Genomic DNA, 22,270 nt, shown 5'->3' on the forward strand with positions numbered 1-22,270 from the left:
CAGAACATCCCCTTTATCCTATAATAAACAGCAGATCCCCTTCTATTCTCTCACCGTTTTCTTTAAAGTCAGGCAGTCAACAACGTCTCCGTCCGATCAGGACTGATAGATTTCTAAATTTTTTAATTGTGTAGTTTATGCCTTTATATTAATTATGTTGAATCTTGAAAAGCCCTCAGCCCCAGGCCTCCAAGAGATTGACCGAGCGGGTTTTAATACTCAAATATTGATATGTGTATCTCCCGACGAGCATCCATGTCACCTTTACCCTAAAGACACCCATCCCCCCCCCCCCCCTTACCGGAGTCTTCACCCTGCGCATACATGGATTTGTCTCACTCCCAGCTGCCTTCTTCTTCTTCGATTTTCATCACTACACCTCCCCTCTAACTCATGCTAGCCTATGACGTCAACTTGCTACTCTCCAAACATGTCAAAGTATGCTTATCATTGAACCGCCGTATAAACGAAGAATTCTCCATGGATCTGTCTCACTCTCTCGCCATTTACATATCTCTTGCTCTCTTCTGCTCGTTTCTCCTTCTCTGGTTCATAGCTATTTGCTGGTGTAGAGGGCCATGTGTAGACTATAACAGACCAGTGAAGTCAGCGTTTGAGGCACACTTGGATCCTGCTATACGTAACTTTGCAATCAAGAAAAAATATGATCTTTATTATGAACGTCTTCTGGTAAGTGAGCTCTTCAAATAGAAAACATAATACTCAATTTGATAACACGTATTCACTAGTTTTGAATTTTTTTCTTAGTTTAAATGTAGAATTATTTATTATAGACGGTAGACATTTTCATATCAAGGTTATTGTGGTGTGGTACGGGTTTTCTAATCGAGAAAATTGAAAGTATCCCATACATCTAAAAATACCGCAGCCCGATAATCACACAGATTGCAGTTAACCTTTAGAGCAGAAATATTTTATGGAATATCAATTCTGTGACTAGTTCGAGGCTCAAAAAGGGAAAAAATATTCGAAATATTAAATATTCACATAAACACAATTTAGAAAATATTTATTCAAAACCAAATGCACCTTTCTAAGCTTATCTGAGAGGGATTTAGTGGTTATTACAGTAGATATGATATTAGATCGAGGTGAATGTAAGAGGTTTGACTTTTTTTTGACATGGTAATGCGAATACTTTAGTCTTTTGTGTTTATAACCATTTGGCCCCACGACATACTTATGCCTTTTTAATCTGTCTAGTGTCACGGCATGTAAGATGACAGACCCCGGTTGTTTTTTCAAGAGTTTAACAGATCTATTATACCTAAAAAAAACATCTATAGCCAGAATAAAAAAAAAAAAAAAATGTTTAGTTAATATCAAGGAAACCATGAAATTGCGATAATTTCTGTAACATTTTACTGTTAGCGGCCAGAAATAATGACCGTATGTTGTACAGAGGTTATGTTGATAGAGGGAACGTAAGGGGGGGGGGGGATGCGAAAACCGCAAAACTGCACAGAAAAAATGCACAGAAAAATGCAAAACCGTCAAAACAAATCAATAACCATAAACCGCGCAGTCTAGAGAAACTGCAGTACCGCGGAATATAATACGAAAAACTGCGCCATATAAAGCAAAACCGGATCCACCGCAAACCCTTACGCCCCCCCCCCCCCCCCCCCCCCCCTTATGATATCAAATATCGCTTTATCGAGGTTCACACAACACACTAACGGACGCCGTTTTTTGTGTGACCACTTCAAGGTGAGTTAAAAAAAATAATGAAAGAAATCGAAGCTAAAAAGTCTCCCAGAAAACACACAGGAGTATGTCCACCTGCAGTTCAGATATAGTACTAATATCATTTCAAATATTTTTTTTTTATTCTTTTCATTTTACTGCTAGAAGCACTCGAATTTAGCTTTTTTTCTAGGATGACCCGAGGAAGGAAATCTGGCAACTTCTTTCCGGTAGATTTTGTAACAATCTTTTATAATATTTGACGGAATACCAAAAATATTTCAAAATTGTAAAAGCAGTGTGTCTATTGGAAGTTTCTTTGAGGATGTGACTGATAATTTAGAGCGGATGGCCTATTAAATAGCGCGGAATACAATAGATTTGGTGTGTCTTCTGTCGGTTGAGGTTTCCGTCGGCCCAGTCCCCCCCGCCCCTGAAGTAAACTGTCGTAAATGCCGCTTTTAGCGCTTGTTCCAGGCCCCACTAGCATCTGAGACAATACATGCTCCCGTACAAATAATAGTATTGATTCCATACTTATTGAAGGTCAATCACGCCGCCATTTTATGCTCCCGCTTAATGACGAGTCACACATAGCATCCATTTCCATCGGCTAAATCAAGCAAGCAACCAAGATACTTTTAATGAATATCGTCAATAACATATCAGAGTTCCTTCGTAGATTATTATTTTGAAGTTTCCTTGCGAATAAACCGCTGCATTTTCAATGATAAACAATAACAAAGGAGTTGGGTGATTGACACACTTTAAATACGCCCACAGCCGCCATGCCTTAATAAGGTCTCTACTGTTTTGAATCCACAGAAGGGTGTTCACCCTCCTGACCCCTCCCCCCGTGAGCAAGCTATGATGGACGACAGCAGCGCCTCATATTTTATACGCACACCGCTGGCCGGTCTTACTGCAGATGATATTCCTCTCAAAGGCAAACAAAAGAATCAAGAGTCCTCGAATGCGGAATCTATAGACAGTACCAATGGCTCTCTCACGGAGATGGACCGTGGTACCCAGGCTCTCCTGAAGACGCGGCCGATTCCGACCATAATGATCACTAAGGGGTCTAGTTCCGAGATTGGGAAAGGGAGTACTGATATGTCAACGTCCAGTCAGAGGTCGTTGGAGGTTTGAATGCAGGGAGACCGTCAATTCGGGTCTGAACACTGGAGACCATAGAATTGGGTTTAAAATGCGTCAGCCATACAAAGCAGCCAATTGATTAACCACCCCTAGAAAAGCTGTGATGTTTGCTAGGTGCTTTGAGTGTCAGATGGAGAAACAAAGAGAATTCAGGATTCACAATAGACGAAAATCATATTAGCTTTTTTAGCATTATTTGATGCACTCTTTGGGGAAAAATAAAGCAGCATAAAAATCAAGAAAAACGTGCTCTTCATTTGGTTGGATTTCATCTCCCTACATTAAAAAGCTGCATTTTTATGACGGCAACAAAAAATAACAATCTTTTACAGTACGTAAAGGGTAACTTTTGACTGTAGAAACAATCTGGAAACGAAAGACTTATGTTAAAGACAGTTGAGAGGAAATGCAGGGATAGTATAGCTTAGCTAGGCCTTACCAAAAGAGATACATGAGCTAGGCCTTACCAAAAGAGATACATGAGCTAGGCCTTACCAAATGAGATACATGAGCTAGGCCTTACCAAAAGAGATATATGAGCTAGGCCTTACCAAACGAGATACATGAGCTAGGCCTTACCAAAAGAGATATATGAGCAAGGCCTTACCAAAAGAGATACATGAGCTAGGCCTTACCAAATGAGATACATGAGCTAGGCCTTACCAAAAGATATACATGAGCTAGGCCTTACCAAAAGAGATATATGAGCTAGGCATTACCAAAAGAGATACATGAGCTAGGCCTTACCAAATGAGATACATGAGCTAGGCCTTACCAAAAGAGATGTATGAGCTAGGCCTTACCAAGAGAGATACATGAGATAGGCCTTACCAAAAGAGATATATGAGATAGGCCTTACCAAAGAGATACATAAGTTAGGCCTTACCAAAAGAGATATATGAGCTAGGTCTTACCAAAAGAGATATATATGAGTTAGGCCTTACCAAAAGAGATACATGAGCTAGGTCTTACCAAAAGAGATATATGAGCTAGGCCTTACCAAAAGAGATACATGAGCTCAAAAGAGATACATAAGCTAGGCCTTACCAAAAGAGATACATGAGATAGGCCTTACTAAAAGAGATACATGAGCTAGGCCTTACCAAATGAGATAACATGAGCTACAATCCTCAACAAAAGTAAGTGGGACACTTCCCATACGAACAACCGCCAACCCTCTCCCCCCGATTAATATTGGTTAGAGGCGATTTTTCAGCTCAGAACACAAACAGTAGCAAGGTGATCATTTGCCCTCCAACATTGAGCAAGGGGGAGGGAAAGTGTCCCATTAGTTTTGTTACAGATTGTAGGTCTTACTAAAAGAGATATATGAGCCTTAGTTTTGACAATATAATAATAAAGGAGAAATAACTAATGTGTCAGCTCTTGCTCTCTGGGGATCAAGTTAATTAATCTTTTTTTTTTTCAAGATCATCTGTTTTTGGCTTTTACTACCATTTGTGATATGAAATTTATTCAGCATGAAATGCTGAATAAATTTCATATTATTATACTTTCATTTGAGTTAATATTACTTTCATTCCTTTGTTTAATTCGAATGTTTAGAAAGGATTTATCCAACCCAAACAAACCGGTTTCCCTACTTATTATTATTTGTATAACCGTGCGAAAAAGTTATCATCTACTTAAAGAGCAAATAAACGTCCACGCGCTTTAACATTATAAAATAAACGAAATATGTCCAATAACCTTTTCAGCAATGCCTACAGTAGAAGCGGTAGGTTGTCAATGGCAACACAAATTCTCTCAGATTTCCTCTTCTACCAAAGTTGAAAGGGAATATCAACTAAAAAAAATACAATCTGAGCTATTTTTAATGCGCAGTATATATGAAGAGCGTTTTTCTATGATACTTAATTATTATTTCTATAAAAAGTGTTCCTAGGACAATATTTGTTTCTTGTGTATTTGGCGTTTTTGTGACGTGTTAAAATTACCGAGCGCACTCGAAGAAATTTTAGAAACTCTCCAGAGGAAATTGCTAAATTTCCCAATGGTTTTACTCTACTGTTTATTAGCTATCATTCCAATCTGGATTTTGTACAAGATAGTGGAAGAGAAATGTTCTCCACTTAGCAAGATCCCAGTACCGCCAGGAGGATTTCCTCTTATTGGACACTTGTTGACTTTCGCAAAGGAGCGTAATCTTCTCTCGTTACTTCTAACTTGGAGTGAAAAGTATGGCCCGGTGTTTCGGTACAGTCCTGGCTTCGGATTTGGTATAGGTAAGATAATTTCTTTTCTCGGAAGATTAGATAGAGGTCAAATAATTCCCTTTTTGTCTCATTCGGTTTTGCATAGGCAAAATATACGTCCGTGTAAAAGGCTTTTCAAGTTTGATTAACCCTTTCACGCCCAAGTTTTTTTTTGACTGACGCACATAAAATGACACCAGGTCTACAGTTTTTATAGATTTTCTCTTTTTCCTTAGAATTTCATGGGCTGACATAGTAAGAACAAATATTGCCCACATAATTATTGATAGGAATAAAGTACTGGTTTTCCGAATATTGTATTGCAACAATTTTTATAAGCAGGCAAACTTTTTTGCATTTAGCGCAATTTAACCGCGTGCTCGTCATTTGTTAGTTCCAGTTTATGCATGCTTTCAGATAAAATACATCAAATTAACTTCAAAGATTCAGAGTTAACTCTTTAGGGAAGCATACTCAAGTATTATACATAGCTATTTTTCAGGTTTAAGCGAGCTGGTTGTGATAGTCATGTCAGCACCGTTTCTGCACAATACAGCATCAACATGGCGGCAGTAAAAGCACGGCTTGCATGGTCATTTCATTTCTAAATTTTAGCGGCTTTATTTCATGGATTGAACAAAACTCAACTGTACATTTTTGCTCATGATTGTCTAATTGATTGACAATTGGCCATAATCTGTGAATAAATCAAGTATAGCACAACAACACGAAGATTTGAGAACATCATCGAGCGGAACGAGTGGTGACTATTGAACAAATTCAAGATGGTATTGTGAAGAATTTTCTGTATTGTGGTTCAGATGCGGCCAAAATAGGCTTGCAAGAAAGTATTATTTGCTATTGGTTTTGCAATATCCAACTGGACGAGAAACAAGTCTTTTTCACTCAAATATTTGCGAATTGTTGGCAATAGTCCGATGCCATGAGTACTTACAAAAATACCGAGATGGTGGCTGAATTTATTCACCGCTAGTTCCTGCATCGTTCGCTGTTGCTCTCAAACCACTCAGAATCTTTCTCTTCGTTTCCTTTTTGCCATTAAGAAGTTTGTTCGATTGACAAGAAATTCAATCAATTCAGAATGATGAAAATATAAAAAAAAAAGTTCGAAGTCATTATTTGGATGATTCTTCGGTCCGATGAATGGAGTAGCTTCTTGTTCCTCAATGGCAGTACCGTTCTGTACCAAAGTTGGTCTTTGGATCGCAAAATACCTACATTTTTCTGCTAAAAATTAGCCCACGGCCATCGTTGTTTACCGATTGTGAATCTGTCTCTTCCAGGCCGTAAAACTCTTTTAAATCGCTATCAAAATCACCCAAAATATAATGAGTCTAGTCCATGATCTAAAGGCAAGGACCGTGGTCGTGGATGGATTTCGAACGCGCGAAAAAGTTTTAACTTTGGATAAAAATTTCATGACGAACGGTTCATTGTACTGACTTGAGCTGTAAGAGAGAAACGTGCAGAATTTCATGCTCTATCGATTCCACTTGTTAGGTTTCCATATAAGGCAGTCCTTTTGGTCTTTTTGTCCAATGACAAAGAGGCATACAGCAAAAACGGACAATTTCTAGGCGCGAAAGGGTTAATATAAAAAAAGGGCTTAAAATTTGGCATATAGTTTCCTTTCTGGAAAAAAAGTACTGAGTATCGCTATTTAATTGACAGTCTAGCGGATTATTTTCTTATTACTCCTACTCCTGTATCCTCTTTTCTTTAGGCGCGAACAGGGTATACATCACAGACCCAAAACTGGTCAAACAGGTTTTGCTGACGAATTTCCACAAATACCAGAAGCCTGACTTTGTCCGCGAGGTAGTGCCAAATTTGACCAGCGGTCTCTTTACGTCTGCTGGCTCGGCGCATGCGCGTCAACGTCGAATGGTAACCCCTGCGTTCAGCCCTGGCAGGCTAGAGCTACTAATGCCGGTGATGAAAAAAGAAACATTGAAATTGGTCGAGGTAAGGGCACGGGGAGAGGGGGGGGGGGGGGGCGTCTTTCCATGTCACCTTTATTGATAGAGATAGGGATGCTCGTCGGGAAATTTTTAAAATACCCCTAAAAATACCTGCACGACCAAAAATTGCTACCCTAAAGAATACCTCGGAAGCCCTATACGACGAGCGTCCCTATCAAATTTACCGGGGGTAAGGGTTGCTTTCATAAAGTGCCAATAAAACACTAGCAAGTATTTCCTAGCTTTTGTTTTCTTTGAGCCACAAATCAAGTTCTCTCCCGTTCCCTGTTAACTCCGTTATTCCCAGTCAGGCGAATTTTCAATCTTCCTCAAATAGAAAATCCTACACGTCATGTATCAACATTTTTTTTTTACTAGATCTGGAACCTAAAGCTAAATAACGAGATCACATATGTTAAAAACAACGTGTACGAGGACGTTAAGCACTTGTCCCTGGACATCATAGGGCGTGTGGCGTTCGGGTTTAACTTTAACACGGTGTCAAGAGGCGATAGCGAGGTGTCACGTGCGTTCAAGGAGTTGATGCAAGGGATGAGCTATGGCGCCATCATAAGAAGACGTCTGATTCCTTTCTATAAATATCTACCTTTCCCTGATAGTATACGCATGAGGAATGCTACTCGAATAACAAATGATACGGTGATGAAGGTAATAAAGGAAAGATTATAATGCTGGGGATGGTGATATGGTGATGGTGATATGGTGATGGTGATGGTGATATGGTGTTGGTGTTGGTGATGGTGATGGTGATGGTGATGGTGATGGTGATGGTGATGGTGATGGTGATGGTGATGGTGATGGTGATGGTGATGGTGATGGTGATGGTGATGGTAATGGTGATGGTGATGGTGATGGTGATGGTGATGGTGATGGTGATGGTGATGGTGATGGTGATGGTGATGGTGATGGTGATGGTGATGGTGATGGGGTGATGGTGATGGTGATGGTGATGGTGATGGTGATGGTGATGGTGATGGTGATGGTGATGGTGATGGTGATGGTGATGGTGATGGTGGTGGTGGTGGTGGTAATGATGGTGGTGGTGGTGATGATGATGGTGGTAATAATAGTTATGGTGATGATGGTGTTGTTGTTGTAATAATAGTGGTGATGGTAGTGGTGGTGGTGATGATGGTGATGGTGGTGGTGATGAAGGTGATGGTGGTGGTGGTGGTGGTGACGGTGGTGCTGGTGGTGGTGACGGTGATTGTGGTGTTGGTGGTGGTGGTGGTAGTGGCAATGATGGTGGTGGTGGTGGTAGTGACGGTGATGGTGGTGGTGGTGGTAGTAGTGACGGTGATGGCGGTGGTGGTGGCGATGGCGATGTAAATAATTATTTTTCACATCTAATTATTACGGTTTACGAGATAATAAAAAATATCAAGGAAGTCTAAAATATCGAGTCGCCACAAACAAGGAAATCCTAGATTTCTTGTTCGATAGTACACTTTTTCGTTTGTTATTTTTCATAAGGTGATCAAAGAGCGTCGCCAATCTCAATCGAATCGTAATAACAAGGATCTCCTCGACTTCCTGCTCGACATGTATGATGAGGAGACGCGTTCCCACATGGATGACGAGGAACTCAGGTGCCAAGTGCTGACCTTTGCCTTGGCGGGCCACGAGACGGTCACAGCGACCGTGTGCTGGGCATTGTATGAATTGTGCAGGCACAGGGACGTACAAGAGAAGGCTGCTCAGGTATATAATTCACAGATATACACCCACTCACCCACTCACCCACTCACCCACTCACTCACTCACTCACACACTCACTCACTCACTCACTCACTCACTCACTCACTCACTCACTCACTCACTCACTCACTCACTCACTCACTCACTCACTCACTCACTCACTCACTCACTCACTCACTCACTCACTCACTCACTCACTCACTCACTCACTCACTCACTCACTCACTCACTCACTCACTCACTCACTCACTCACTCACTCACTCACTCACTCACTCACTCACTCACTCACTCACTCACTCACTCACTCACTCACTCACTCACTCACTCACTCACTCACTCACTCACTCACTCACTCACTCACTCACTCACTCACTCACTCACTCACTCACTCACTCACTCACTCACTCACTCACTCACTCACTCACTCACTCACTCACTCACTCACTCACTCACTCACTCACTCACTCACTCACTCACTTACTCACTCACTCACTTAATTACTTCGATGAACATGGCACTGTTTATCATTATCAATGACAAATGATAACAATTCATACCTAGGAAGCAATGAAAGTCCTTGAAAGTCAATCATCGGTAACCTGGCAACATGTCCACAGCCTCCAATACCTTGGTCAGGTGATCAAAGAGACGCTCCGCCTACATCCTCCAGCATTCCTCACGCATCGTGCAACAGTCAAGGAAGACAATCTTGCAGGGTACACCATCCCCAAAGGCACCTTTGTCGCTATCGGCATCGACTCAATTCACAAGTCTGACAAGTACTGGACCGACCCACTCATATTTGATCCGCAGCGATTCACTGAAAATGGTACTGAAAATAACAATTCTATCTAGAAATCTAAAGGACCAATTCTACGCTGAAGGCGTATATCAATAACCTATCGCCCGTTATCAGCGTCTGATTACGTCTGATCTGGATTGCCTCGCATGCGCGTACATAGCATTGGCTGAGGGAGGGGGGGGTATAGGTGTTATATGGAAAAAGCATACGTATTTGATTATTCCTTTATAAGAAATTACCCACATTTTGGCTGCCAAGGGGGGGGGGGGAGGTGATGCGCGCGCACCCTGCGTACCCCCCTGTGTACGCGCCTGCCTTGTTGTAGGGTCGCTAGATTTCGAATAGTGGCATCTCCCAATTTTTTTTCAATGAATGTGCTGTCATCAAGTACATTTCTTTTATTTCAGATGACGGAAGTGCTCCCTACAAGCCTTTCACATACCTTCCGTTCTCTGGTGGCCCTCGCACATGCATCGGCTACAAGTTCGCTATGATGGAGCTAAAGATTATCCTAGCTGAATTATTACGTCACTTCCGGTTTTCTGCGCCGCCTGGCTTACAGGCAAAGCCACTTATCCGCTTGGTAACCAGGCCTGATCCTCCACTTGAGCTTTTTTTAGAGAAAAGGGTACTTTGACATTAAGTGAATTTGACTCAATCAGTTCGCAAACAAAAGATGGCAAAAAGCAATCGCAACAAACCATAATACATGTTACAGAGCCCTTGTCAGAGCCCTGTTTTAAACAGAGGCCTTGTCAGCCATACCTTTGTTACTGTTTTCAACCAAAACTGGAAGAAAAATTATGAGATGCAACACGTGGTACTTTGCTAGGATGACAAAATGGCGGCTGACGATAGGCTGTTTACGTTAGCATCTTCAGCTTGAGTTTCAAAGATGTGTATAACTTTTTTTGTACCTCTTCCACGCCAGGAAATTTCAGTGGCGGGTACACAGGGGTGGGTACGTGGATTCAATAAAACATGTTTTAAAACTTAAAAGTGATGTTCCATCAGGGGAGACAACTAAAAACACAGTTTTCATAAATTGAACCTGCCCTTTAACAATCATGGATCCATCTCTCATATTAGCTATCTGAAAAAGATATCATTCTGTACTGTATTCACTTGCACTTACGTAAGTCTCAGATTTGGACCACAGGGAAAAATTGAAACATCTTAATATAAACCCCGTTTACAATACAGTGTTTAAGGTGTCAAGTTCTGTACCTTGATGAAAATAAATAATTTCTCAGAGTAAAATTTCAAAGCGTTTGGATACTAAATATATTGAGAGAAAAACGATTCGTCAAGAGGGGGTGGTTATGTCGATTAACCACAGAGCATACCTCAAAAAAGGGAATACTGACGGGGTCCGCTTGATAAATTAACCTACTCCCCAAGCCCTATAGCCGGCTCTTCAGTCGGTTAATTTGGAAATTCGGTTTTCGGGATTCCTGTGGTGAGCAAAACCCTGAAAACGATTATTACCCCGAAAACACACAGGAGTACCGGCTCGCAGACTACAAGCACCCTCAAATCATTCCCCCACCCCTCCCCCCAAAAAACATATCCTTTTGTACAGACAGCTTTTCCGTGGCCTGAGATTGGAGATAGGCCGTGTTATGCCCCCTTTACATTCTTACAGTAGAATAATATTATATTTATTCTAACTTTCCATAGAGTAGCAAAGGTCCACAAATGTAACATTGAAAGATATATCTGCTAACTGTGTATGATTTATTATTTCGATGAAATGCGTGAAATGACGTTCATTGTATTCCAATTTAGAATTGAAGTGATGTATAAGCCTAATGAAAATAATGTGATTACTTGCTTTTTACACAAGTGGCTCTCTTTATCCCTATACGGATTTCAATTAACTTTCAATCTGTCCTCACATTCTTTTTAGAAAGTATGTAGTAAAGTGTTTGATTTTACGCCAGAGATCCTTGACACAGTAAAGTAGTAATTGATCACCTCTACGGGGCACAGAGAACATATGGGAGAACAGAGCTGCCTTTTGTCTCGACGACAATTAATTTTCACGGAGTTTGGCTTTTTTGAATAAATTAACCTAGCAAGACGCTGTTTTTGTAGTGTGATTATATCAAGATCGCGCAGGTATCGCATACCGCGAAAAGGCGCAAAACCAAGCTGTAAATATGGTTGAGACAACGACCGCCATTGTGGTTTCTTCAATTCTCTTCGTTGCTTTTTTTATTGGATGGCTTATGACAATTATCTGTTGCAAGTGTCGATCTCCGAAAGCTAAGAACAGTGAGCGAAACATGTATTCCCCGCCACGAGATATAGAAGAAGAAGAAAAAGAGGCTATGGTACGACACTCTGGGGAACGAACACAAGAGAAATCTTTTAGTGTGGAGGTTTGATTATTTACAAGTAAGTGAGAGTAAATTGCTTCTGTAAACATTGACATATTGTGCAGCTATACACACGACCATTCAACAAATTCAAATATGGTTTGATATTAACTCTGTGACCTCTTTTAACTTTAGTTTTATTACATCAATTAATCTGATATTTGGATTGAGAGCAGCAGTGTTACCTTCATTTCAATTCGATTGATCATGTTTAAAGTAAGAGTCTATTCGATTTATCATATATAAAGCTAGATTCTTTTCGATTTCGTTTTAACATGATAATAAACACCATTATCTAGATTTCTAGAACAGTCTATCAATTATCGTTAAAAAAGCTCTTCTTATCTTAAAATCCTGATTTGCAAACGTAACAATCCTAGAACTCGTTGGCTTGAAAAACACGTTTAAAAACTTGGCAGCTTCATGCAAACGTTAACAGACAAAGTCCTCATTTAGATTCAGTTTGCATCGAAGAACTCAATTGAACAAGGGAAGAATGAGGGAACTGTTGACTTGTTTAATGAGGGCAGGTGGCTGTAATCTCTTATATTCTACATTGTTTGCATAATAAACATGCTTTTGTACCGAGTGCCATCCTGCACGTCTATAGCACGTCTATTGAGGACCGAAGTGGACCTTTGGCCGTTGTGGGGGAGGGAGGGGGGGGGGGGGGGGGGGGGGGCGTGCGCGCTACCGTGGTAGGCTCGGTTTCCAGCCGTGGTGGTTTCGGAGGGCCGAGTGGAGGAGCAGAGCGCCACGACTGGAAACCGCCTTTACCGTGGCTAGTTTATTTTTATTAAAGTAAGTCAATCAGCATGCGTGAAACACAGTTTGACAGACATGAACTAATAACTAGGGGGATTCCATCATCATGTCAATCAAATGGTTCGTTTCTCGAAACCTCTTATCTAAATTTGTTTACTTTACAGAAGTGTCATGATGGCCACACTAGCGCGCGTTGCACTGTTGAAAATAAAAATCCTTATTGTATAATTGAATCAGATTACTTTTCCGGGCGATTTAGAAGTTAACCATTTTTTTTTTCTTTTTCAGCATTCATTTTCTACGTAATAACAACACATAAGTACTGCAAGCGAAGAATCACACAATCGTTTAAAAACACGGGAAGATTTTAAAATTAGGGGGAGTTTTGCAACTATGGCCATGAACATTTCATCGAAATATTACAGGAATGGAAGCCCTTGCGTTAGCAGCTCTTTAGAAAACTACGGTATCACTGCTTTCAAGAGTGTAAGGGATTTAAGGAGTGGTAATTCCTTAACAAGATCGATCAAAGAAAAGACTAAGTAAAATGAGAGACGCTTCAACCAGGTTCACTGCAAACTTTATATATAAAAAATGGAAATAAAAGAATGTTATCACCTTTTGTGATACTGTCATGTCTCTGCTGCTAGGGTCTTTTAATCATTTTACCTTTGAGGCCTATAAAGATGCAGTACCTATAAATCATCGTTGTCTGACTGGTGAAGTCTGTACAGCGCGCACTGTCTGTCCATGTGGTCTATACAGCGCGCACTGTCAGTCTGGTGTGGTCTATACAGCGCGCACTGTCAGTCTGGTGTGGTCTATACAGCGCGCACTGTCTGTCCATGTGGTCTATACAGCGCGCACTGTCAGTCTGGTGTGGTCTGTACAGCGCGCACTGTCAGTCTGGTGTGGTCTATACAGCGCGCACTGTCTGTCCATGTGGTCTATACAGCGCGCACTGTCAATCTGGTGTGGTCTATACAGCGCGCACTGTCTGTTTGGTGTGGTCTATACAGCGCGCACTGTCAGTCTGGTGTGGTCTGTACAGCGCGCACTGTCTGTCTGGTGTGGTATGTACAGCGCGTACTCTCAGTCTGGTGTGGTCTATACAGCGCGCACTGTCTGTCTGGTGTGGTCCATACAGCGCGCACTGTCTGTCTGGTGTGGTCTATACAGCGCGCACTGTCTGTCTGGTGTGGTCTATACAGCGCGCACTGTCTGGTTAAGTCTGTACAGTGTGCGCTATCAGTCTGGTGAAGTCTGTACAGAGTACGCTATCAGTCTGGTGAAGTCTGTACAGTGTGCGCGATCTGTCTGGTTAAGTCTGTACAGTGCGTGCTATCTGTCTAGTGAAGTCTGTACAACTTGCGCTGTCTGTCTGGTGAGGGCTGTGCAGCGCGCGCTGTCTGAATGGTGAGGTCTGTGCAGCGCGCACTGTCTGTCTGGTGTGGTCTGTACAGTGTGCGCTGTCTATCTGGCGAGGTCTGTACATTCAGTGCGATCTATCTGGTGAAGTCTGTACACTGTGCGCGATTTGTCTGGTGAAGTCTTTACAGTGCGCATTGTCTGGTAAAGTTTGTTAAGTACGCGCTGTCTGTCTGGCGAGGTCTGGTCTGTACAGTGTGTGGTGTCTGTCTGGTGAAGTCTGTACAGTGCACTGTCTGGTGAGGTCTGTGAAGTAAGCGCATTGTCTGTTCGGTTAGGTCTATACAGTCTACGACCTCCTTTTGATGTAATAAACAAGATTCCTGTGGTCTTATCAGTGCTCGCTGTTTGCCCTCCCTTTTTAAAAGTGCGCGTTGTCATTTTAGCGTCCTTCGTCCAGTGCACATTTCTGTCTGGTGTTTTAAAAACAAATAAAAGTTGCGTCTGTTTGGTGAAGGAGGATGCGCTCAGAGACAAAACGCAGGGCTAGATCCAGGATTTCTCGGAAAGGGGAGGGGATATATTCCGGTAGATTGGCACCAGTAGATTAAAGTACATGTAAGTAAGACAGTTTTGCCACTGTACTTTATACGTAGGGAATCTTAGAATATTTTGCTGTTGCGGGCAGATAGGGCACAAAAAATAGATATCTTCTGAAACCGCAGAACGACAAGCATATTATTAAGGGGGTTTAAATATACAATATAATCAAAGCTGTCTTTTCTTTGGGTTTGTTAAAAAAAAAAAAGACGCACAGATGCAAAGTTTGGGATTCCTGTGTAGGTAACTTGGTCAGCGGCTAATAAAGCTAAGGTAAGCGCAATCAAGTCCAGGGGGATGCAGTCGAATTTCTAGCTTCATGTTCATAAAATACTAAACCAGCAAGCAGGAAATGTCGGACAGGGGTAAACTCCCATTGCAATAGCTGAATTGTGTGATCCAATACCTGTATTACGACTGATTTGTTTATTTCTGTGATAGATTCAGCGCTTTGTTGATCCCCCCTGAAAGTTGCCGAAGGGTTCAAGAGTTTCGAAATCATACCATCCAAAAGCAATGCCTTCTAATGAACCGTAAAAAAATTCCCAAAGTCTAGTAGCCCAGACCCATCTTGCCCCTAGGAATGGTTTATGGGAACTCCAAAGATGTCGTGGCTGTCGAAAAGTCAAGTACGGCAGAAGAACCGGGAGTTTTATGCATCGTAAAAGATGAGACAAACGTTGACTGGCAAAGTAGTAGAATAACAGTCAATCTTCCGGCGTCTACCCAAATCAAAAAACTCTACAATCATGTGGCTAAAGAATTTGGATACGAGGCGAAAAGCTTTCTACTTGTATGGCTGGATGTCAAGAGCGAACCGGGAGCGGGAGAAATTCAACTCAACGACGAGGAAGAGACGACTTTGGCCCAATTTGGGTTACAAGTTGGAAATGCAAGAAATAATTTCCTTGTGAAAGATAAAGATGGGATTGCTCCAATAAAAGTAAAGGTAAAATTAAGAGAGTGTGGATTTATACAAGATTAGTTCCTTTTCTTGTAATACGATCTTGAATATTACGAATAAAGAATTGATTAATTGAATGTTAGAAAGTCACAGTTCAGAAGATCTCAAGGTTACGAATACTGAATGAACTGTTTTGAATTTTAACATTCAAAACAAAACAATAATCATTATCAGGCTTTTGTCCATAATATTGGCATTCGGTTTTTCAATTTTCCTAAGTCAGACAGTCTGTAACAAAATCTAAAAGTACTGTTATCGACAGAAGCTGCAATTGTCCGATGGTCACTTGGACAGAGCAAAATGGGAAACTAAATTTACCTAAAAATGAAGTACATTCTACACATTTTTCCTAATATGGTCCATCAAAATCCACACTGCACTAATTCTAAATCTTGCTTAACTTTAAATGTACTATTTTGAATCCAAACTTATCTCCTTGGCCTGAGATTGTCCATCCAAGTGATTAACCAGATGCTCTGTAAGACCAAATGATCCTAATTTTGACTGTTTTTAATTTCTTTAAAATAACACTTCAATAAATGACTCTGCAGGTACCTATGGAGGTATCTTGATTCACATCGTTTTATATCCTAGGAAACAACTGACGAAGTCATTGAGGGAAGTGTTAGTGCTATGTTCAATGAGAATACTAGCCTTTCAAGTACTGCTAGCTACACAGGGTCTTACTACGCTGGAGAGAATACCTATGGAAAATCTAACACAGGGTTTGTCGGCCTTGTCAATCAGGCCATGACCTGCTACCTGAACAGCTTACTCCAGACCCTGTACATGACGCCGGAGTTCAGAAATGCCATTTACAAGTAAATATTGATGATGATTGCGGTGCTGACTGCAGTGACGATGATGGACTGGTATTTGGTCATGACGATTGTAGCGTTGATGATGATGGCTCCATGAAGATTAGTGCTTTCGGCTTTGCAAAATGCTAATTCCTCCCCAATGTGGTGTGACGATGAAGGAGTTGTATAAAGTGATGGTGGCGGCAGTGATTATGAAGAAGTTGTATGTGGTTATTTTGGTGTAAACATGATGATAAAGCAGTTGTATATGGGCATGATGATTGTGTTGGTGACAGCTGTGACAATTAAGGAGTTGGATACAATGTAGTGGTGGCGATGCCCAACTGAGTACATTGAGTTTGATACTTAAATGAGTGTTATGAGGTGTGTCGAGTTACAAATATGGTCTTGGTATTGGGAACCCAAGATCACCATTGTATGGTGTGGCAATATGAATAGTGGTGATAATAGTTATGATGATGTCAATGTTGATAAAAGGGGTGATCATTCATGGTAAAGGACATGAGTCCCAAAAAGGGGGGAAGCAAGGGTTTCAAGAAAGTGAGGGCTGGATTCATTGTTCTTCTGGATTTTGATTTCCTTTTATTTCTTGTTATTTTTCAAGCCAATTATCTGAAAATGGGGGGGGGATGGCTTGGCCAAACCCTAGATTTTCCCCTGGTTGGAGATATTGATGGTGATGAGACGGGTAGGGATAACAATAATGGTGATTAATAAGGTGATGATAGTGATATGAATAATCTAATCTTTTCAGGTGGGAGGCAACAGGAGAGGAAGAAAAAGACATCAAATGCATTCCTTCTCAGCTGCAGAAACTCTTTCTTAAATTACAGGTGCTGAGAAATAGGGAACCCAAAATGGGAAGTGGTTGGGAATATTGTACTCTTTAAGCTAGCCAATAAGGGAATGATACTTAAAATATTCTTTTAACAATCAAACAAACTTGAAAAAAATATTTATTAGCTTTTTGAAATAATGCTAAGATCATTTCTCATCCAATCATCCAAGTTTCCTGTTACCTGTGTTCTTTGCACCTATATGGTACATTAAGACCTCTAAAGAGTTTTGCCATGCTGAAATTGGTGGTTAATTTGAGCTTTTCTACATGATTTTTCTTGAAAAGTTGGTTCAAAACAATAACAAAGACATGGCTGAATATGGCACTTGTATGTAATGTATTGTTTTCAGACGAGTACAAAGAGAGCTGTAGAGACGACTGACCTAACACGGAGCTTTGGCTGGGACAGCAGTGAAGGTGAACCAGAAAATCAGGGATGGATACAGGGGGGGGGGGGGGGGGGGGTTGGTGGATACCCACTGCCTATTTGAGTAAAACAGGAAGAATTATTCTATTTGATTTGGTATAAGATAACAAATAAACTCTTAAAATTACCTTACCATATAACACCCCCTTTAAATCTGTCTCTGAAAAGATTACTGAACTGTAAATCAAGACAACCAAATAATTTTGATATTGAATTAGAGTGAAAGATGACAAATATAGAAGCCCACATTGTAAGAGTTGTCCCTTAAAAATACTATCAGAAAGTTATCTAGGGAATTGATCTAGAAAAAGTTATATAACAGAGTGTTGATCCTAATTATGATTATTCATAAATCAAGGCGATTACCTCTTTTTTCCAACTACAAAAATTAAGCTTCCATTTGTTAAAACCTACTGCAGTATCCTGCTTTTCATGTCAAGCACATGAACTGAAGTTTGCTGTTGTTTCAGCCTGGCAGCAGCATGATGTGCAAGAACTGTGCCGTGTGATGTTTGATGCCCTGGAAGGCAAGTTCAAAGGCACAGAGCAAGAGGACCTTATCAATAAGCTCTACCAGGGGAAGCTCAAGGATTATGTCAAATGTCTAGAAGTAAGGAGGGTTACCTGTAAAGAGAGGGGGGGGGGACTTGATTAAATGTACGATTGACTTAGATTGAACACTTAGGTACAAAGCTCTTCAATTAAGGTATTGTAATACGAGCAGCAAAATCGTACAACTTTTGTGGCAGCATTGCTCCAACAAAAGTTGGTAAAACAGGGCTTCTGGAATTACGTTCTTCCATGCTTCGTGCTTTCTCCGCCTTTTTCAAGTTGTTTTGTGCTTTTCTTCGGTACAAAATGTAGTTTGGACGTAACAGTTGATATTCCGTGTACTTTAGCGCGTAATTCAGTAAAGAATCCCGCAAAATTTTGATTTTTAAAGAAAAATGTATTGCAAAATCCCGTGTAATTTAGCTCATGTTAGTTGATTTTCTGCGTAATTCAGCAAAGAATCCCGCATACTTTTGAGTGTGTAATTGCAGAAGCCCTGGTAAAAGACGTTACGTGTTGCACAACATTGCCTTTGAACTTTTTTTGCAAATGCTGCCACAAATTTTGTACTGTTTCTCTGCTTGTACTACCGTACCTTTAACACGAAGGCACGTTTTAAAAGGGATAGCTCCACCCCTTTTTTGCATGCTCTCACGCAAGTCGTCGTCATTCACAACTACACTTCATTGAGTGCGTATCTCTGTAACTGCCGGAAGAAAACTCGCCAAAAGTTAAGCTGTACAACAAATTACGACAACTTTTAAGTACAAAAGAGTGTTAAATAGCTGTCAGGCATTTTCGTGAAAGTGTTTGGGGCCCATTCTCTAACACGGCGCACGCTTGTTTGAATTGAAAAATAAAATCCAAAAAGAGTGCACACGCTCTTTTGAAATGGCATCATTATAGTATATGCACATGCAAACAACGAATTTGAATTATTCATTGCTTTAAACCTATCTAATCCTCGCTATTTTTCGTTCTGTTTCAAGAAACAGCTGTGATAAGGCTATGTTTGCGTCAATAGTGTGTTATAGGCCACTCTAGAACTCTATTGTAGCATTTTGGTCTCTCTCTACTGAGCTCTGCACTCAGTGATGTCAAATGACTAATGACAGCTTGCCTAAGGCAGGTCCCTTTTATAGTGCACATTCGTGTTTAAGTAAACAAGTGGAGCAAAATAGCAGCTAGACATATAAGAAGATAATTTTTATTGCCAAAAATCAGAAATTGCAAAATAATGGCAACATCGATGGCACTGCTTAGAAACCATGTTGTGAGGTTCGTTCAACACTGTGCTAATATTTCCTTTGTCTTGTTGTCAACTGAGAATAGTACAGCTTAGATGGCATAGTTTCAATAGCACACAACATGTGAAGAATTACCAAACATGTTCGCTGCTTGTTTGGGCTGTCTACATACCAGCCCACTATCCCTGCCAAAACCGTTGACCCATTTCGCAAAATCGAAACCCCTTTTCACGCGTATGGGTGCATACTGGTTAACCAATACCCTCCCCCCAAACCAATGTTGTTGACTTAGGCCTATAACTCAGCTATCACATACTAACGATAGCCGCTCAACCTTGGCATGGGGGAGGGGGGGGGGAGGGGGGAGCATTTATTTGTGGCACATGTGATTGCCAGAAATGGGATTTTGCGAAGGTGTAGACTAATCAGTGAATGGGTCAACTTGTTTTGGCGCAGATTGCAGCTTTGGCCTAACATTTCACTAGTTAACCTTTATGTCAATATAATCTTTTTTTATATATATAGTGTGGTCATGAGAGTGCTAGAACTGATTCTTACCTTGATGTACCACTTACTATCAGACCATTTGGTGAAAACAAGGCCTTTGGAAGCGTGGTGGGTATCACAATAGGGTTCAAAATAATTTGTCAAAATCCATTTAATTTTGCTGGCTCTGGGGAAAATGATAAATAAAAACTGCCTTCTATATATGTACAAGGGCCCCAAGAGGTCCCCTGAAATTTGGATGCTATTGTATGCCTTCTAATAAATGCTAATAATTTTCCTAAAGTATTTTGCTGGCTGGTTTCAGATGGAATCTTTAGAAGCATTTGCAGCCCCTGAAACTCTTGATGGATCAAATCAGGTGAGAAAAAGGTCTACTCTGCCCTCTATCAGGGCTTCTGGAATTACGCGAAAAAAAAAACTCAAAATTACGCGGGATTCTTGGCTAAATTACGCGCTAAATTACACGGAAAATCAATCATTACGCACTAAATTACGCTTTAAAAATCAAAATTTTGAGGGATTCTTACTGAATTACGCGCTAAATTACACGGAATATCAACTGTTATACCCAAACAACATTTTGTACCGAAGGAAAGCACAAAATAACTTGAAAAGATTTTTGCGTGAAAATATCTTAGGCGAGTTTTCATTGGCTCCTAGCCACCAGCCAATTAAAAAAAGGTATTTTATTATTAGTCCTAGGCCTTCGCGGTTGAGCAAAGAACGCCTAGTCATTTTATTTGTTTTCAGAAATTCAGTTCGAAATATCGCACTCTTATGAAGAATATCTCTCTTTTTTCACGAGAACTAGAGGTAACAACCCTTAAAGAACACATCGGCTGTGCAATTAAATGTTTTGTCTTTCAAAATTTAGCAAAATTACACGGGATTACGCGGAAATTTGTGGATTACGTGGAAAAAGCCAAATTAGGCGCTTCCGCGCAAGCGCGTAATTCCAGAAGCCCTGCTGTATTCATATATGTCATTCATTATGACTCATTTTTATCTGATATTTCTCTTCTAGTACTTTTGTGAAAAATGCAACAAGAAATGTGATGCCCATAAGGTATTGTAGCTTGTTTATCATTTTGTGGCATACACTTTTTCATGCGACTATTAGCAAACCAAAACAGTACAGATGCAATTAAATAACAACATTTTGCTCCAGGCCATGTTCCAATGAGAAATTCAAATGCTATGTTTGTGAAATTTCAGCATGGCCCTACCACCACCCAGATTTTCCGATTCTCTACTATGGGGGAGGGTAGCACTTTTGTACCAACATTTTATTGCCGCTGTGTCTACACTTTTCACAGTTACCTCCTCTCAACCTGGAATTTCAGACTTAAATGTATAGGAATGTGTGGATGGTGCCCCCTTCAAGAAATCTTGCATCTGCCCCAAACCTTTTATTGATTTTCTTACTCTTTACTCTATCAATTTGTATGTTGGAAATATTCAGTATTTCTGTGTCATTGTTAATTAAGACATGTCAATCTAATTAGCACACGCACTCACACTCTCTTGTAACAACATGGAAAAAGAACAGTAAACTCAGTTGTGTCTTATAGTACTACACTCTTAGGATACCGTATCTTACGATATCGTATTACATTTTTAAAATCCATTTTTTGTGTGTTCCAGGGACTGAAGTTTCTTACATTTCCCTATCTGTTGACGATTCAATTGAAAAGATTTGCATTTGACTATGTAACACTTCACAGGATCAAGCTTAACGACAGGTACATGAGACATTTATTTGTGACATATTTTTTTATGGCATGACTTGCCTCACATGGCAACCTTAACTGTTTTGCAAAGCTAGCCGATAAGGATGAACTACATCCTATGTATATTGGAACATGACATAATCTTGCTATAAAACTTATACTTATACTATTTTAGTATATTTCTGACTTTGTGTTTTTTTAATGACAATAATTTCCTGTGAAATTTCTTGATTTTTTGTGTTTGCAGGATGACTTTCGCAAAATTTTTAGATCTCAATAAATTTGCATCAGCTGATAGAGAAATGGTAAGGATAAGATACTAATAATAATAATTATAATAATAATCGTTTTTTTTAATATGGTCTGGTTAACACACGTGTTCTCAAACTAATCAGATTAGTGTAAAACTGCTGTAAAATTATCATATATTTTGTGTTATTTAAAATTAGAATTAAGATTATGAGATAAATTTTGCATGTTTATTT

At 40.3% G+C, this 22,270-nt stretch overlaps 2 protein-coding genes and 1 long non-coding RNA gene across 3 annotated transcripts in view; all 3 read left to right on the plus strand.

Annotated features, from left to right (window-relative positions):
- Positions 1 to 306: 306 nt before the first annotated feature.
- LOC5515665 lies at positions 307 to 4,240 on the plus strand. The gene is made up of 2 exons (XM_032385320.2): positions 307 to 690; positions 2,533 to 4,240. The coding sequence occupies exons 1-2, from the start codon at positions 394 to 396 to the stop codon at positions 2,854 to 2,856; spliced, it is 621 nt and encodes a 206-aa protein (XP_032241211.2). The 5' UTR covers positions 307 to 393; the 3' UTR covers positions 2,857 to 4,240.
- Positions 4,241 to 4,864: 624 nt separating this feature from the next.
- The window catches only part of LOC116619961 (ubiquitin carboxyl-terminal hydrolase 47), a 45,188-nt gene continuing 27,782 nt past the window's right edge, over positions 4,865 to 22,270 (plus strand). The window contains exons 1-16 of the mRNA XM_048723072.1: positions 4,865 to 5,111; positions 6,826 to 7,067; positions 7,442 to 7,732; positions 8,558 to 8,785; positions 9,345 to 9,612; positions 9,993 to 10,216; positions 15,259 to 15,648; positions 16,258 to 16,484; positions 17,239 to 17,317; positions 17,673 to 17,739; positions 18,220 to 18,359; positions 20,074 to 20,163; positions 20,360 to 20,413; positions 21,080 to 21,121; positions 21,700 to 21,797; positions 22,033 to 22,090. Coding sequence (XP_048579029.1) covers positions 4,880 to 5,111; positions 6,826 to 7,067; positions 7,442 to 7,732; positions 8,558 to 8,785; positions 9,345 to 9,612; positions 9,993 to 10,216; positions 15,259 to 15,648; positions 16,258 to 16,484; positions 17,239 to 17,317; positions 17,673 to 17,739; positions 18,220 to 18,359; positions 20,074 to 20,163; positions 20,360 to 20,413; positions 21,080 to 21,121; positions 21,700 to 21,797; positions 22,033 to 22,090 — 2,730 coding nt within the window. The 5' untranslated portion in view covers positions 4,865 to 4,879. The remainder of the gene's footprint in view (positions 5,112 to 6,825; positions 7,068 to 7,441; positions 7,733 to 8,557; positions 8,786 to 9,344; positions 9,613 to 9,992; positions 10,217 to 15,258; positions 15,649 to 16,257; positions 16,485 to 17,238; positions 17,318 to 17,672; positions 17,740 to 18,219; positions 18,360 to 20,073; positions 20,164 to 20,359; positions 20,414 to 21,079; positions 21,122 to 21,699; positions 21,798 to 22,032; positions 22,091 to 22,270) is intronic.
- Positions 10,929 to 13,353, plus strand: LOC116619962. The gene is made up of 2 exons (XR_004296946.2): positions 10,929 to 11,985; positions 13,020 to 13,353. It is a non-coding gene; the product is annotated as an uncharacterized LOC116619962 (long non-coding RNA).

Source organism: Nematostella vectensis, chromosome 15, assembly GCF_932526225.1.
Source record: "Nematostella vectensis chromosome 15, jaNemVect1.1, whole genome shotgun sequence".
Taxonomy (NCBI): Eukaryota; Metazoa; Cnidaria; class Anthozoa; order Actiniaria; family Edwardsiidae; genus Nematostella; species Nematostella vectensis.